Source organism: Papaver somniferum, chromosome 5, assembly GCF_003573695.1.
Source record: "Papaver somniferum cultivar HN1 chromosome 5, ASM357369v1, whole genome shotgun sequence".
Lineage (NCBI taxonomy): Eukaryota > Viridiplantae > Streptophyta > Magnoliopsida > Ranunculales > Papaveraceae > Papaver > Papaver somniferum.
Genome location: NC_039362.1, coordinates 201,534,719 through 201,553,086, shown reverse-complemented (window position 1 = coordinate 201,553,086; position 18,368 = coordinate 201,534,719). Strand labels below are relative to the sequence as shown.

The window sequence follows — 18,368 nt, the reverse complement described above, 5'->3', positions numbered from 1 at the left end:
TTTTGGGTTATCATGTTGAACCAACATACGTGTACTCGTTTGGACATGGTTTTCTCAAACCCAGTAAACATGTACCCAAGTGTATGTGACAAGATATGTCTTTCGATCTAACGGTTGAGAGATATTGGCTTGAATCTAAATCATGTTTTCATCTAACGGTGGATAGAGTTTGCTTTGTACCTAAGGAAAAATCCTGATTTGAAAGGCTATATATAGGAGACATCTAGCTAGAGAAAAACTTAATCCCCACATGTCTGTGTGCTACTAGTACGCTCGCTAGAGTCGATCTCCATTAACTCTTGAGTTTCTTCTCTAAACTCGAGTTAAAGACTTAAAGACTTCATTGGGATTGTGAAGCCAGAACGATACTACTTTAATCGTAGTTGTGTGATCTGATCTTGCATCTTCTATCGTACGAGTACAATCGATTGATTGGCTTGAGGTCATGAGAGTTCTCCGATAGGCAAGATAAAGAAGTCACAAACATCTTCGTCTCATTGTTTGTGATTCCTAGACAATCCGCTTGTGTAGTCAGGAAGGATTTTAGAGAGGTGATTGATTAATCTAGGCTGTTTTTCAGGAATATAAGTCGAATTATCAATTGGTTCCTGTTACCTTGATTTTATATCTAAAGACGGAACAAAACCTAGGGTTTATCTGTGGGAGACAGATTTATCCTTTCGATAGACTTTTCTGTGTGAGACATATTCGTTTATTATCAAGTGTGTGATTTTGGGTTGCAGCAACTCTTAATTGTGGGTGAGATCAGCTAAAGAAATCAAGTACGCAATGTCCTGCTGGGATCAGAGGCGTAGGAGTACAACTGTACCTTGTATCAGTGGGATATTGGTAGGGGTTCAACTATAAATCAGTCTGAAGTTAGTTTGCAGTAGGCTAGTGTTTGTAGCGGCTTAATACAGCGTGTATTCAATCTAGACTAGGTCCCGGGGTTTTTCTGCATTTGCGGTTTCCTCGTTAACAAAACTTCTGGTGTCTGTGTTATTTCTTTTTCGTATTATATTTTATATAATAGAAATAATACAGGTTGTGCGTTCGTGATCATCAATTGGAAATCCAACCTTTGGTTGTTGACTGATATTGATTGATCCTTGGACATTGATCTTTGGTACCGTCCAAGTTATTCCTTGTATTTGATAAAGACTCACTATTGATTTTAGCTTGAGTAGAAATCAAATCAAGAGAGAGATAATAACTCCTTGAGATACTTTTATCTAGATTGAGTCTGACTATCTAGTTGATTCTCTAGCAAAGTATTTTGGAGTTAGTCCATACAGATTGCTAAGGGAAATATTGGGTGGTGGTGTTAGACTCCCGCTTTTTCAAAAAATAATAGATAATTAATTTACAAAATTTATTCAGATTCCAGACAAAAGAAAAAAGGTTAAGTTTTTGAGCTGGGTATCCAGAACCAACGGACATCCGAGACTTTTATCAGGATCATTCTAGGTACACTAATTTAGGAATTAATCCGAGGAACTTTTATAATCGGCTCAGATTTCCAGATGGAGTCTAGCTAACTCATTGAGTCCCATGAACCCTAATTGGAATAATTCACCATCATAAGAATGAATATATATGGATGGATGCCACATTACAGGTCGCGTCAACAAGCATAGCAAATTTACTTAAGAACAAGTCCAATGTGACTTGGCAAAATTGTCCATATGGATGGGAAAAGACATTTTTTATAATGAGAGAATGTTTTATCTGTGATATTGAACCGGTAGTCCCATACATAGACGACCGGTTCAATTTTCACCGATAAGATTACATTCCAACAATGAAAAAAGCGCCTATATTCTCGAACCTATAAATTTCAATCATTTTCCAACACCATACTTACATCAAAAGTCACAATTCTTTACAAATTTTCTTTATCAAAATTTCTTCGAATTTTTATTCTAGTTCCTTAAATGTCTCGGATTGCGTCTCAAGTCAACAATCAACAATGACATTGTGGTTTTTCTGAAACCAAACTTGAAGTTGTTGTTGAGAAGATTCGTGCTAGTTTTAAAATAAAAAGGATAAGAAAATGTGAGAATAGTAAAAAGGAAAGAAATGTGCAAGTTTAAGAAGTTAACCCATGAAAAGTTGTTTTATCTATGAACTTCCCCTTCATCACTGCAGGGATTTGGTCTGACTCTGGTGGATTATGCAGGTAGAATAATTGAAGAAAGGGGATATTATGCAGCTTGCATTGGGCAGCCGAATGGAGTGGTTATAAAATAATCTTACAAAGTGACTTAAGACCAACTCTTTAGCTTCTGATAGAAACATATGCAAAAACAAGACAAAATAGACATAATATTAGTGAAAATTTTGAAATTGAACCATGTACTTGTATAAATCTCAAAGTATCAGCTTTTTTGTTAATCTCCAGATACAATATTGTTAAGGCAACCAATATTGCTACTTTCTGTAATAGAAATGCCATGAAAATTTTTGAAAGTTAAAAGCTAAAGTGACAAAAATCAATAAAAAATTGTTCAAAAGCGTATCGAATGGAAGGTACATCAATTAAATATAACTAGGAGGCCAAAGATTGTCTGAAATTTTATTGAAGTTTTTATTGACTAAGATTATATCTTGAAAAATATGAGATAATACTATGCTTAATCAATGAAAATATCTTTATATTTGCGCCATCTTTACTGTACTATCATAACTAATTCGAACATTTCTTATTTTGAAGCAAACTACATTGGACTAAAGCAACCGCATTGGATAAAAAAAAACACGAATATATACTTTGTTAACATAAGAGTAATCTATCATGCGATTGAATCTAAATTTTAAAACTCGTTAATTAACATCCTCGTCCAATACTCTGGTGGTGGATCATTTATGAAGCATAAGATGTTAAGTCTATGAAGCTCTCTGAGGATGTTGAAACAAGTTTGTAACCAAAAACTTTGTCGTCAGATAACTATCAGATTGCTAGAATTTTTGTATCACTTCACTAATAGTTTCACCGTTAAATCTTTGGCGGTTAATGTGAAAATTCAAAAACCTTCCTTTTGGCCACTGTTTTGATACAAGTAAGACTGCTAAGAGCGTCCACAGTGGGAGAGTAAACCCAAATATTTGGTCTTTTGAACAGACGTAGTGGAACGTAATATCGATCAAATTTTGATCAACGACTAAAACCCAGAGTATATTTGGTATCGGACCAAGATTAAACCCAGATATAGTCGAGCGTTGATATACTTCACGCCCCACCACCAGGCGGACATATAGTGCACGTCCCACATCAGGCGTTGGTATAGTCTACGCCCCACACCAGGCGTTGGTATAGTTTACGCTTCACATGGGGCGTACGTAAAGTCTACGCCCCATTTTTTTTTTTTAATTATTTTGTATGGGGCGGGCATTGTACCCCCGCCCATTCTTTGTTGTCAAAATCATTTTAGTGGGGCGGGCATTATACCTCCGCCTCACTTCTTTCATTTTTTTTATTTTTTTTTAGTGCACGTCCCAATCAGGCGTTGGTATAGTCTACGCCCCACACCAGGCGAACGTATAATATACGTCTGACCAAATTTAGTCTTTCCACCGTAGCGTCACACACCATACTAAACCCAAAATTTGATCTTTTTTTCCTTCTTTGGTCTTTGGTTATACTCGCACCACTGCAGTTGCTCTAATAGATGATCATAGACACTGTCAGATATAACTTTCATGAAGGGCATTATTGGTTATATTATTATTGGATACAATTTTCCATTGAGGCATTGTCAAACCTATTATTAGATATACTGTTGTGCAATTGCTGTTTTGAATATTTAACAATCAATCAAAAACATGCAATGATTTTAATTGGTCGGCTACAATTTTATTTCTCAACTCAAAGTCAATATCAAACCAAGCTTTATTTATCAGCTGTGTTTGAGCATTTTTCATTTATCCTTGTTAGCAGCTAGTAATTATAATAATCAGCTTCATCAATGGTAAAGGAAAAGGAGAAAAATAGAGTTGTTAATTAATTCGTGTAAACACATTTATAACGCAATACCGCGTACTAAATTTGGAATACACCACGAAACATTGTACTACCTGATATATAGCATCAAATGATATGCTAATTTTACCTACTATGTTATGCTAAAGCTAATATGTAAAAGTTGAATAACAATTTCCTATTTTATGCAGCATAAAACTAAATACTCCTCAAGCCCATTTTATTCGCCGGCACTGAAAAATCGAAGAAAAAAAAATCGAGTATTTTTGCTAAATAATAATAATAATTTTTTAATTTTTATTGTTTTTCATATTTATTATTATTATTATTTATTAACAAAAGAATCAAATAAAGTTACAATGTCAATGGAGGGCAACCTAGCAACAAGTTGTGCACCAATTCCTTTTTAAATTGCCACACCTAACCTATGAAATAAAAAGCTGGCTGAGCCACAATTTACGTCGTTGTTGACAAAACAGTTTTTGAGTCTCTTCAAGAAAGGAACTCTGTCCTCATCTAGCTCTCCTAAAGCAGTGAAGGTCAAGATACCCAAATTGTATCCATGAGTCTCGCATGTAACTAAGTATTTGTTGCGCTTACGGAGAACAGCTTTGGAGATAGCTTGACCTGGTGCAAAATATTGAAGATCATATTTGGAAAACATATTTTTAAAAGTCGTGAAATTTTAAAATTCTTGCTCACGCTGTTATAAATTGGGACGCCAAAAAACAACGCTTCCCATATACAAAATGGGTAGCACACAAGAAACAAGAAGAAAGAACTACGTACATTATGGACACTGAGTATGCATTTCATTCTTTTATCATTTAGTTTTAGTAGTTTTAGTAAAGCGTTTCTTGCACTAATATAAAAGGGTCAAATTCTACGATCTAGAGTTTACTCACACTCCCTGAATCAACCAATTAGAATTTCTGATATTTTTTAGAATCTGAATTTTAGAAGAAAAAAAATGCTAATTGAATTCTCGAGTTGATAACGAAGCTGCCCCGACAGACCGACGTCTTAAATTATTGAAGCAATTATACTAATTTAATCTCCAAAGGCCAAGTTAGATTCATATAGGGTAGGTGACACCACAATCCTTATGGTTATGGATGTAGCAAATTTTAATTTATCTTTATTTCTGGAATTTTGGAACTCATTTTTTTATTCAATTATTTGAGGAATTCTGCACTGTTTGTGACACATCGGTGATCCAGTCCACGCCACACACTCTTACAGCTTACACCCCTATAAAATGGACAATCTCAGCACCTCATATTCAGAATTACACAAACTCACATATCATTCTCTGATTCTCTCTATCTCTCCATCTCTCGCTCGCCGTATATCCCTTCATATTCTTCCAAAACTTAATAGGAAACCGAATTACAGAAATGGTTTCCACTGATGAAACAAAGAGTACTACTACTCTTTCAGATGCCAGGGATTATAAAGGTAGACCTTCAGATAGGTCGAGATCTGGAGGATGGCTTAGTGCTGCCATGATCTTAGGTTCGTCTCTTGTTTCTTTCTTTTGTAATACTCATCAGTCATCACTGTGTAAGTGAACAATATACTGACTTTAATTTGTTTTTGTTTTTGCAGTGGTAGAATTGAACGAGAGACTAACAACGCTAGGGATCGCAGTGAATTTGGTTACGTATTTAACTGGAGTGATGCATCTTGGAAATGCAACTTCAGCTAATGCAGTTACTAACTTCTTAGGAACGTCGTTCATGCTATGTTTGCTCGGTGGATTCATTGCTGATACATTTCTTGGACGGTCAGTACAATCACCAGCACAGTTTCTGTTAACGGTCTTGGTTTCTGTTTTTCTGATTCTAATTACTCCAATTTTGTTGGTCTCGTTGCAGATATCTCACCATAGCCATCTTTACCACAGTTCAAGCCATGGTATGATAATTACCAAAAAATAAAATAATAATCATGCAATAATTTTTTTTAATGAAGTTTCGATAATAAGACTCGACTAAGTGCGCCTTGATTATCCGTTGAGATACAAAATATAAAAAATGAAAATAAAAATATCTCCTTGAATGTGATAACGTGGTCTTTTATGAGGACGAATCTCTGTAAAAATTGTTGAGGCTTATAATAGTCTGCACCAATCAATTATTCTCGGTTTATAGTTTATCCGTTTCTTAATTTGTTTTCATACAATATTTAGAGTATTTTCTAAACGTATGGTAATTTTCGATTATGAACAGGGTGTGACGATATTGACAATATCTACTGTAATTCCAAGCCTTCACCCACCAAAGTGTGCAGTAATAGGATCGTCAGAATGTGTTCCAGCAACTAGTACTCAGCTCACGGTTCTTTACATGGCACTTTACTTAACGGCTCTTGGAACCGGTGGTCTGAAATCAAGTGTATCTGGTTTTGGTTCTGATCAATTCGACGAGTCTGATGAGAAAGAAAAATCTCAAATGCTGAGTTTTTTCAGCTGGTTTTTCTTCTTCATAAGTCTAGGATCATTAATGGCGGTCTCAGTACTTGTTTACATACAAGATAACGTTGGAAGAGAATGGGGTTACGGTATATGTGCGGCGACTATAGTTTTAGGCCTGGTTATATTCTTATCTGGAACAAGGAAATACCGTTTCAAAAATCTCGTAGGTAGTCCGTTAACACAAATAGCAACGGTTTCTGTTGCTGCATGGAGGAAACGTCATTTGGAGTTACCGTCAGATTCGTCGCTTCTTTTCAACCTCGACGACAAAGTACAAGACGACGGAAAAAAGAAAGCCCAGAAGCAAAAACTACCTCATAGCAAACAATTCCGGTACGTAATTCATTTCGGAATCTGTCTATAAAGTTATTTAGTATATTTCCAAAAAGTACATAAAACAAAAATCAAATTTTACATTGGAAAGTTAACTTATAATAGTAAAAAGTTGATCATAGAGACATCTATAATCTAGATTCCAGAATCCAGAGAGTCCAATATAATTATTGAGAAAAAAATACGAATTAAAGTATCTCTATATTTAAGTATAAATTGGTTTGAGCTGGTGAGAAATTTATGTAATTTATCTAATAGACGAGTCCTGAAAGGCACGCTCCATTCTTAACTTCCTAGTCACTTTTGAAGTTGAAAATCCGTGGGCATGAATATTAGCGAATCGGAAAATCTACTTGTTTACCGGTTGAAAACAGGAGACTCCACAAATTAAGTCATTCATGATAGGGTTCACCCTTCTGTTTTTTGTTTTTTGTTTTTTTTAATTGGTAAAGAGTTTGATGCTGACTAGTTTTAGCCAATACCATTTTACTACACCTATTCACATTTGAGCTGAAAATATGTCCGACTAAATATATCTCCACTGGATTTTTCATCAACAAGGTATATGGATTCTCAGACTCATTGTATGTGTATTGTATGTGCAGTTTACTCGATAAGGCGGCAATCAAGGACACGGATGTAGAGAAAAATATGCAACATATAGATAACAAATGGTGTTTAACAACTCTGACAGACGTCGAAGAAGTAAAAATGGTGGTGCGGATGCTACCAATATGGGCAACGACAATACTGTTTTGGACGGTTCATGCTCAAATGGCGACATTCTCCGTCTCCCAAGCAGCTACCTTGGACCGTAGCATTGGAAAATCTTTCCAGATTCCTGCTGCTTCACTAACGGTTTTCTTCGTAGGTAGCACTCTGCTGACTGTCCCAATCTATACCCGCTTAGTTGCTCCGATTTGCAAGAAAGTACTCAAAAACAAACATGGTCTCTCCCCCTTACAGCGGATCGGTGTAGGCCTAGTGTTCTCTGTAATTGGTATGTCAGCGGCTGCTCTAACGGAAATAAAGCGGTTACACTCAGCACGAACGAGTGGTTTAACAAATGATCCAAATGCCACTATACCGTTAACTGTTTTCTGGTTAATCCCACAGTTTTTAATAGTTGGTGCTGGTGAGGCTTTTATCTACACAGGGCAACTTGATTTCTTCTTAAGAGAGTGTCCAAAAGGAATGAAAACTATGAGTACTGGTTTGTTTTTGAGCACACTTTCAATAGGTTTCTTTTTTAGTTCTCTCTTGGTTTCGATAGTACACATGATCACTGGTGACACGCATCCATGGATATCCGACAATCTAAACCAGGGGAAGCTTTATGACTTTTATTGGTTATTATCTGGCCTAAGCATGCTTAACTTTGGTGCTTTTTTGATTGCTGCAAACTGGTATGTTTACAAAGAGGCTAGGTTTGCAGCAGATGGAATCGAGCTTGAAGAAATTGATGATCATGCACCATGCGGTCATTAAAATAGCTAGAAGTTCCAGCATGTTGCATGTTGTCATCACAAACAAATAGATTAATTTTTGGGTTTTGGTTTGATCTTTTGTTATTGCTTCCCTTTGCAGTATTAAATGTTTATGGTATATGTGTACAAATTCACAAATGTAAACGCAAGTTTATGAAAAAAATAAATAAATAATATTTTGTGTGACAATTTCCTTGGAAAACTTTTGTTCTTGAACTTTGTAGTCACTCACTCTTGAAGTTTCATTTTAATGAGAAAGAAGAAAAAGACTTAACCTTTTCCACTAGTTCTGGAAAAGATCCTCACGGACGGCTCGCCACTTTACATAACAAAGGGTCGCATGGCCATGCATTGTAGTCGATTGATTAAGATGAAACAAGAAACAAATTTCAACCAAGGAAATTTTTCATTTTTTTCAACCAAGTTAGGCCACATTAAGAAGAAAGCTCCAAGAGTTTGTTTCTTTTTGTAAGTAACTACGAAAAAGCTTGGATGGAAACAAATTCAGTTTTTGTCTTCAATGAATCAACATGGGGTGTTGATATTACTTAATGTTTTAACTATTAGGTAGATGTACATTTTAGTCACAATATCTAGAGGACCTATTTAGACAACAACCCTACGTGTTTGGGTAATTCAACTGTACTATTGACCTTATTAGTCCAAGATGTACTATAAAGCTTCTTCTGGATTTATATATACTGTGAGCCAGAAATTCGTACTGCCCTCTTAGCCTCTTGTTCTCCAACTTGTTAGCCATTAATTGATTTGGCAAGTTTTAGTGACTTATCTAAATAAACCTGACAAATTTTGAGGCCTATCCTGTCCAGCCAAGTGCAGAGAGACCCGAAAATACATAACAGGTCTAGTATCTGGTTTTCCAATATAACCCAGCATGCCCAAACCCTGAATTCTGAACCTCGGACTTGGGAAAAAGACTACATCAGTTTGGATTTCCGACTTCGGATATCCGATAGATCCACCCCTTCAGAAGACACATCCTACCGGACTTACCAAAGTCCTGAACTAGCTTTTCACCTAAAAGTAAATGATGTTTTACCTAACTGTAGAGGTCTCGCTTTTAAGTAGTTTTCACAGATACAAACAGTAAAATTAATGTAGGCTTTTGACAAGTAGTATCAAGAATTCAAGCCTCCTGTCCAATCACTTGGAGGTCGTAATGTTGTCTATTATTTGTCTACGGATGGGAAAAAAATCTTACACTATCTAGCTGGCTCCTAGGTCCTAACTCTTTGGACAGAAGCTCCAAGTTGCATTTCTAAACTAGTCACCCATGACACTGTTACTTATTCTCCATGCCCACGGAATTATTTTCCGACCTTTCCTGACAAACAGAAATAGTTATTCATCTCCAAATAATATAGCCTTTTGGACCATTAAAACTTAACATTCCTGGTCCTAATTTTACAGTCCCCCACATTTTAAGCCCCTTCAAAATTATATTCGCACAGATCAGAACCAAATGCAAGGTTGCGGAGGCAGTCAAGTAAGAATAATTAAGGTCAGATTTCCCCAACTTACAAATTGGCTCAAAAATCCAGCTTAAACATGTTACACATTGTTCGTCTTTGGTCAAACTTATTACTGCTTACCTAATATCTTGGCTTGGCCATGGTAGGGCCATCCCCGCCGGCCCTCCGGGACGGTGTGTGGACATAAAGAAGCAGTGGAAAGTTATTGCTTGAAAGACAAGAAGGGAAGAAAGTCAGAAAAGTGAATCTCATTTTCAGATACTACTCTGATTCAGTGAATATGGAGGATGAATCTGAAAAGATTCTCTGCTGCTGTGTTTTTTTAACTGATGCCACTAGTACCATATTTCCTTGCCTGCCTCTAGTTTTGTCAATGATACCAAACATCAGCACTTTGGATTATTAGTTGTATGTTTTAATACTTGGGGACAATTTCTCTCCATCTCCAAAAATACAGATGTCATCCTTGATGCCAAAAACAATAATAATATCTCTGCTAAAAAGGACAATTATACCTGACCCCACTTAAGATATTAATTAGTATAATATGTTACCTTAATTTTAGGTTATCTCCCCAATCTCTGGTGCCCCCTCCCTCAAGGAATGAGAATTTGAGAGCTACAACTCAGTTATCTCCCCTAAACCCCATTGTGTTTGACATGCCATAGTTCAAACCCTAAATATTTATTCCACATGAGAGGTTATTGTGAGAATTCGATCTGCGGTTCCTTTTAATGGGAATTCGATTCTGGCCCGATTCTGGCTCTCTGACTTACAGCCAAAAAGAATGGGAAATAAATTTAGTCGTAATTGAATTTAATGATTGGCTTTATACGTAGGAAAAACGACAAATTTACTTTAATAAAAATAAACTGCACTATACTGAAACATAAATTTAGTCGTAATTGAATTTAATGATTGGCTTTATTATACGTAGGAAAAACGACAAATTCACTTTAATTCAATGTTTTGCCTTAATGATAATTGTTGTTTTTGTTCCGCACATACATGGTAGTATCTATCTCTTGAAACGCATATTGCACCACAAGAGAACAATTACAAGCAAAAGAAGTTGATGCAACTTTCTAACACGCAACAGACTGAAGTGATCGTAACATTATCTTTCAAAGTGATTTCCAAATTAGTTTGATGTTGCTAATTGACATATACGCAAAAGTTAGGAATATATAACTAGTACTGACTTTGATAACAATCCAATGTTGTTCTCGTTTTAATGAGAAGGTATGGAGTATTGAAAGCTGCTAATATCTCAAAATTTTGTAATGGAAATGCAATAGAGTACATATGGACGGGGTATAGTATATCAACCATCTCGAACGGTATCCACATCAAAAACTATATAAATTATGTAACATCATTTGATTCAGAAACTGTGAGCCAAAATTCGGTATCTAGTGAATGAGACTCTGCCGAAAAAAACAAAAAATATGTCTTGATTCTTTTTTGACTCAAAAAAGGCAATGAATTAGAAAAATCACCTCTTCACCAAAGGGGTAAAAAACCGAAGAGACAGTACAAGAATGGGCTCAATTAGAGTAGAACCACTTATAAAAAAGAAGAGAAAGAAAAATCCCAAAGCAAGATGCGGGAGAGACTGAAACCTAATGCATAATAGCCTCCCAATTGTATAATACAGAGTTCAACGAGACACGTTGAAAAAAATAGTTCGCTTTCTCCTCTCTAACTCCTCTCAAAACCCAAAAAGAAAATCTCACCACCATTAAAGCGTATTGTTCAGATCTAGTCCATTTTTGACTAGATCTGGGCAGATTTCTTTCATTTTTCTTATTTTCTTAGGTAGCTAATAGTTTAGGTTAGATTTGTTTAAGTTTTTGTTTCAATCTACATTGTTTTTAGGAGATTCTTATGGTGTTCTTGTGTTTTCCTTTTTTGTTGATGTCTTCTCTTTTATGGAGATTCTCTATGCTCTCTCATGGCGTTTCTTTGTGATCTTAATGGAGGTTTAGGGTGATAGTTCAAGTGTGGTGATCAAGATTCAAGACTTTAGGCATATTACTCTCCTAATTTTATGAGAATATCTCTTTTCCAAGAAGAAAAAACCCAATCAAAATGGTTGGATTATAATGTCATAACAATTCTTTCAATCTTCGGATTACTTGATACTCTTGTTGGTAGTTTGTTACTTTTCTCCACGGATTACTCTTTGTTAGTACCTTTTAATTGTATTTCGATCTTTGATCTTGACATTCTTGAAGTCCATGTAATCTCTATTTAATCATGAATGAAACTTTATGAGATTTATCGGGAATTTTTTTTTTGTTTGCATACACCAGTTGTAGATGAAGATTTTTACAAGGGATCATGATGTCCCAATTATTGTTCTTGACACTATGTCTTTTACATTTTTTTCCTCCTGCCACTCCCAAAAGTCTCTTGATTCATCGCTTTACTATATATCTTTGTACATCAATAAAGACTACCAGAAAGGCTAACTTTGTGGTTGATAAGTTAGTTAAGAGAGATTCAAGTATGCAGTTAGTGGGAGCGTCAAGTCCCACCTCAAGTTGTTGTTAATCTTCAAGCTGACATTCAGTGTATACCTCTTACTCTCGGATGGTCAGTTTAAGTAGCTTTTAGTTTTGAGTTGCCATCATGCACCTTACCTGAGTTTCTTTTTTGAACTGTTATATCATAAAATAAAATTACAAACTACCTTCAGCTTTATTTTTGCTTGATTAGTTATTAACACTAATATTTCTCTATTGTAATTATGAATGAATAATATTTTGTGTCAATCAAACAGGCCGGTAGACTAATCTCTGAACCAGATCAATTATGGGTCAAACTTCTAAAAGAAAAATATTTTCCAAATTCTAATCCTCTAAAATTTTATAGATCATCTAACCTTTCTTAGATTTAGACTGGCATCCAAAAAGACCTGAATCTTATAAAAGGTAACTTTGTGTGGCAAATTTAAAGTGTGATTCGCCAAAATATGGGAAGATATAGATGTATTCCCAATAAAGAGATAATTCAAAAACCATCAGATATAGTGGACCAAATTCCAAAACTGTATTTGGAAAAATTACACCAGAAAATACTCGGTATCTTGAAAAATTAGACGATTATTTCATTCAGGCCATTAAAGAAAAAAAATCCTTGGAATCTCGACTCAAAGCGGAGATAAAGAAAAGATCAAGTGAAAAATATTTACAATTTTCTTATTAATCAGAACAAGAAAATGATATTTATGGATAATTTTTCATGGAAGAAATTATGGAAAATTAAAGCAATCCCAAGAATTAAATTATTCATTTGGAAATTAATTCAGAAAGCTTTACCAACTTCAAGTAGACTAGAAACACATATGAGCAACATCTTTGTTGACTGTCAGATGTGTAACTCTCAAGTACTAGAAAACGAACAACATCTTTTCAGATTTTTCTCCTTTGCGAGAGCCATTTGGTTTAGATTATCTTTAATCCATATTATCAACCCACCTGTCATAGACTCAATAAGCAACTAGGTCAAAAACTGGATAGAGGATTCGAATACTGCTCAAATATCAGATAAAATTGCCACTAGTACAAATCTTCACATTGGCCACATTTAATCACCGTGTCCATAGGCTTTTGGTCATGGATTTTTTTCACTCCAAAAATGTGGCATCAGGTGCCGAGACAAAAAGGTATCCCTATGGCTACATAAACTTTGAGTGGCTATAAAATATGATTAACCATGGCCATAACTCTAAAACCGTGTCTATATGGTACTCGATATTTTTTTGGTAGTTAAGCATTTTCACTATCACCGTGGCCATAGGATCCTTATAGACACACAATTTAATTATATGTGGCTAAAGTTTACCTTAAAGTCACGTAAATTTTATCATAGCCGTGGCCTTTGTCATCAATTGGACACGCAAAATTCATTTTATCATGGCCAATTCATGAGTTGCGGTCACACTAATTTTTCTCAACCATGGCCATCTCTATCATTTGGACACACGGAAAATAATTTAACATGGCTAATACATGATTTGTAGTCACGTTTAATCTATGGTACCATAGCCATCCATATTTTTGGACACATGATAAACATTTTACATGGCCAATTAATAAGTTATGGCTATTAAAAATTTGTAGCACCGTGGCTAAATTTTTTCGAAAGACACATCAAGTGTTTTGAATGTAGCTATTGTTCACCTTTTGGACACATCAAGTGTTTTGAATGTAGCTATTGTTCACCTTTTGGACACATCAAGTTTTTTGAATGTAGCTATTGTTCACCTTTTGGACACATCAAGTGTTTTAAATGTAGCTATTGTTCACCTTTTGGAAACGTCAAGTTTTTTGAATGTAGTTATTGTTCACCTTTTGGACACATCAAGTGTTTTGAATGTAGCTATTGTTCACCTTTTGGACACATCAAGTGTTTTCAATGTAGCTATTAAAAAATCACCTAAATAACCATCCATAAAAAATTAATGAAGACTACAATTAGAATTGTACCAAAATAATTTCATTTCACAATATAAAAACATCTCAATCTGATAATTGTGCAGTAACCTTGAGAAAACAAACTTTCAAAGAGAGACTTAAAAGTTTAAACATCCAAATCCTATAGTCCACGACTATTTCTATTAATAATTAGGCTGCAGTCTTGAGTCTCTTGCTGGATCTCCGAGACTTTAGTTCCCCGCTCTTCATATATGAAGGTTTCTTCTTCTTTGTCTTCTTAGTGTTTGGGTCAGAATCATATTCATCGTTTGGGTCAGAATCATGTTCACCGGGGTCTGAAAGTGGATGGCCCTGCAGCAAGCCAGTGGATGTATAATTAAGGGAAAAAACCATGTTAACAGTTATATGGTCAGGATGCAGAAGGTAATAAACATGTATAATAAAGCAACTTACACTAGAGCAAGAGATCACAAACTCTTTAGGCCAAGCTACTATAGATTTTTCAGCATCCTCTACTGTTTTGAGATGAGTAGATGGGACTGGCAAACAATGATTCTTTAATATCGACTTTTCAACCGTCACTCTGACACAATCATCCCGGAGTGGATCTCCATGAACCTTCTGACCTGGCACTGATGGAAGAACCGAACCCCATGCAATGATATTTCTCAGTGAAGCATGAGCCAGTTTGCATTTACCAATCTGCAAAACATAAATGTTATATTGACATCAACAGATTCAAATCTCAAAATGCTTAAATGCCTGTGAAAAGGACATACCGTTGAAAGTTCAGTTTTGTCTTTCGATTGAGAATTGTCTGGTGAACTAAGGGGTAGATGCTCAGATGCAGGAGACTTTTGTTTGTATTTTCCAGACTACAAAAATATACGCTATATTAACATCAACAAAAAATGGAACTCTCAAAGCACTATATATTTTAAATACCTGCAAAAGAAACATACCATTTGGAGTTCAGAACTATCTTTCGATCCCGTAGACTGAGATACATTTCAGATTCAGGGTCATTTCTATTTGTATTAGATTCATTCCTTTCAGTCGGAGAAATGCTTGTAACAGGGATTCAAGCATAAGAGACTTCTCTCTAATAGGAGATTTCTATATAGTGCAGTTGACATATTAGATACTGCAGAATTATTAGGAAATACATACTTAATCAAAATTACTTGGATGATGTTAAACATACCCGTGCCTTTTTGCTTTTGATTTTCTTTTTCAATATGCCTTGAGATTTTAGCTGAGACATTAAGCTGCTCATCATTTCTTCTTGTGCCTTCATTGCTGCCTTCATTTCCTTCATTTCTGCATCCTTCCTATCTCTCTCCATTTGGTTCGCGCGTCTTTCATCTTCCAGTTGTTTCTTCAGTTCAATGTGCTCCTTGGATGCTCCTTTCCGTGGCAGGTGCCAGTACGTTGTTGGAGTCACTCCCTTGCCTATACATCTTACACGCCCAGCATGTTCTTCCCCAAACACAAGGGTGATAGAATCATTGCCTGGTTGTTTTCTCAAAGTTCCATCTTCCAGCTGCTTATCAAAATCCTCCTGCACAAAAAAGAATTAAGGGATTAGAAGTGATAATCAATTAAATCAAAATTATTTTCACATTTACTCAAGCACAAAACAAATAGCTAGATAGTTTCAGTCGTCTTACAAGCTGAGCTGCTTTTTCCCTAACATCATCGTCATCGTATTCTCCATTTTTGTTTTGATGTGCCTTCCTCCATAGTAAAGACCGTGAAGGATTTTCATCTTCAAGGATCTCTTTCTCATTAATCTAGTAATTATAAAATACACAAGAAAAATTAGATAGATAATACTATAATTTAAACTGGAAATAATAATAATTTTGTATAACAAACTGGACTTACTAATTTTTCCAACAGCCCTGCATACCCTGCTCTTCCCGTCCTGTGGTTATATTTGTGGTTCTTACGCGCCTTAGCTCCCCTAATGGACAACTCCTGAGCATACAGATTTAAAGAATTTCATTCATAAAAAAGTTAGACTAATTAATGAAATTAATATCAATATTTCCAAACTAAAACGTAATATACAACCTTGCATTTATCAGACAACCTCCACTTTACGAACTTGTCCCATTGTTCTTGGTTCACAATGACACGATATTGTTTAGGAACAGTATTTAGTTTAGCAGGTTTACCCAAATTGGGCACTATGAACTTTACATACAACTTTCTTCTGAAGTTGCGCAAATGTTCCCCAAAATATTTCATAATTGTCTTCTCATAGTCTCCTCAATTTCATAAAACCGCTGCCAAAATATGGAGATGTTAACGGCAGGTAACAAATTAATAACAAATATAGTATTAAAAATCAATATAGATCAGCATATACATACCAATAGTTCGTGCCATAACTTATCCCTCATCACTGAATTCACTTCCTTCCACTTCAAGTGCCTTAGACCAACGTCTCGACGTACCAATACACCCATGTAACTAGCAATTTCAGCTTTATATTTCCCCTTAAATCGACCAAAATTATCAAATTCTATCACATGCTTCTCGCCGTCAAAATTTTTCTTTAGCTTCTTCAATCTTGTTAAACCTCGAACATTATTCTCCTTAGACTCTACTGTATTGTTTGGAGCTCCTGTGTCTTTTTATAGTTCAAAAACCCAAAATAAGTGTAAACATGGTGTAAGAGTGTACTCATATTTTTTAAGTCCAAAGCAAACAAAAACAGACAAGCTAGTATAGCATTACCAGGCTGTTCAGGACTTTCAGTCGATTCATCATCAGAACTGGAGCTATCACCATCGGAACCGGTGCGACTTCCATCGGATTACTGCGAAAGAAATATGGGAGTTAGATTACTGCGAAAGAAAAATTCATCTATTCAAGTGCAATTGGGTTGATAATAACCGTGGGGTCAAAAGAGATATTCTAGGCTACAACATTGTTGAGCTTACTATGTTGGGACACAAAAATGATCCTTTTATTTTTTTCCTCGCAAGCTAGGCAAGTATTTTATGTCAAAGACCAGAAAGATAAGAAAAAGTCTTTTGTTTTTGTGGTACCTCCCAAAAATTACAAAGATGCATATGATGATGGCAACGATGAGGAATTCAGTACAGTAATTTTTTCTCGGAATGATAATATCTTGTCGGCTGTAGATCGGCAAGACTTGGGTAAAGAATCCCGAAATGATTACTTCCGAACTGACTGCCGGGGTTTACTTATACGCAATCCAAAGTGACACCCTCTGGCAGGTACTGCAGTTGTATAAATCTGCATCTGGAATAATGAAATGTTGTATTAAGAGATTTTTTATAAATTTAATTGTATATGTGCCAGAGTGGTTCATTGTGTTGTAATAAGCTTGTCTTCTTCTTCTTCATTTTTTCATAAAATTTAAGCTTGTTAATTACGTATTTTAGTGAATGCAGAGGTCATGCAAACATTTTATTGAGGTTCTCCCCAACCAGGTGGTAAACATTTTATTGTGGCTGTCAAGTTTCCAAATGAACCGAAGGCTATGGTCACATAGACAAAATCATTGTGGCCATATAATAATCCTCCCAGAAAAAAAACTGGTGTAGCAATATGTTAATCTTTTGTCATGTTTTTTTAAAATGTGTCCGTTTCTAAAATGTAAATATTTAAAAAAACCATGTACTATGGACACATAAACAAAAAGTGGCTAAATAAATATCTTTTCGTCACGGGTTGATAATTGTGTCTATTGCCATCCTACACATTTGACACATACATAATTTCTAAATGTGGCCATATTCGCATCTATGGCTATATGTGATGGGATAGACTGAAAAGTATGGCTAAACAATTCCCTATGGCTACAGTTGATGGGTTTATGATTAAACCCATGACCAAATGGTGCACTATGGCTACAAGGTAACACAAATCGTGGCTATAGTTATGTTGATGACCAGTAGCCACGCAAATAACCCAAAACGTGGCTAGGCTGTAAACCAAAAAATGTGGCCTATGTGAAGGTTTGTACTAGTGTGCTACCATACTCTAGTTTATTTGGGAGCACAGATGCTCAGTGATTTCCGAAAGAAAGTATCCAAACCCGACAATGCTGACAGACTTGATAAATAAATTTTTATATTCAGAATCTTCAATTACACTCCCGAGAAATCCTCAATCTAAAAG

At 35.5% G+C, this 18,368-nt stretch overlaps 2 protein-coding genes across 2 annotated transcripts; one reads left to right on the top strand and one right to left on the bottom strand.

Annotated features, from left to right (window-relative positions):
• Positions 1-5,255: 5,255 nt before the first annotated feature.
• On the top strand, positions 5,256-8,477 carry LOC113284307 (protein NRT1/ PTR FAMILY 6.3-like). The gene is made up of 5 exons (XM_026533745.1): positions 5,256-5,494; positions 5,588-5,765; positions 5,857-5,896; positions 6,211-6,788; positions 7,394-8,477. Exons 1-5 carry the CDS (start codon positions 5,377-5,379, stop codon positions 8,274-8,276), a joined length of 1,797 nt encoding a protein of 598 aa, XP_026389530.1. The 5' UTR covers positions 5,256-5,376; the 3' UTR covers positions 8,277-8,477.
• A 5,877-nt stretch (positions 8,478-14,354) lies between these two features.
• Positions 14,355-17,030, bottom strand: LOC113280577. The gene is made up of 4 exons (XM_026529188.1): positions 16,956-17,030; positions 14,990-15,085; positions 14,664-14,912; positions 14,355-14,561 (listed from the first exon to the last, which is right to left on the bottom strand). The coding sequence occupies exons 1-4, from the start codon at positions 17,028-17,030 to the stop codon at positions 14,400-14,402; spliced, it is 582 nt and encodes a 193-aa protein (XP_026384973.1). The 3' UTR covers positions 14,355-14,399.
• Positions 17,031-18,368: the final 1,338 nt, after the last annotated feature.

Coding starts and splice junctions, on each gene's coding strand:
- LOC113280577 (XM_026529188.1), bottom strand. CDS start 17,030: ATGGAAGTCGCACCGGTTCCGATGGTGATAGCTCCAGTTCTGATGATG. Junction 15,086..16,955: donor TGAAAGTCCTGAACAGCCTG/GTAATGCTATAC, acceptor ATATTTTTGTAG/TCTGGAAAATACAAACAAAA. Junction 14,562..14,663: donor TTGTGATCTCTTGCTCTAGT/GTAAGTTGCTTT, acceptor GGCTTGCTGCAG/GGCCATCCACTTTCAGACCC.
- LOC113284307 (XM_026533745.1), top strand. CDS start 5,377: ATGGTTTCCACTGATGAAACAAAGAGTACTACTACTCTTTCAGATGCC. Junction 5,495..5,587: donor TAGTGCTGCCATGATCTTAG/GTTCGTCTCTTG, acceptor TTGTTTTTGCAG/TGGTAGAATTGAACGAGAGA. Junction 5,766..5,856: donor GCTGATACATTTCTTGGACG/GTCAGTACAATC, acceptor GTCTCGTTGCAG/ATATCTCACCATAGCCATCT.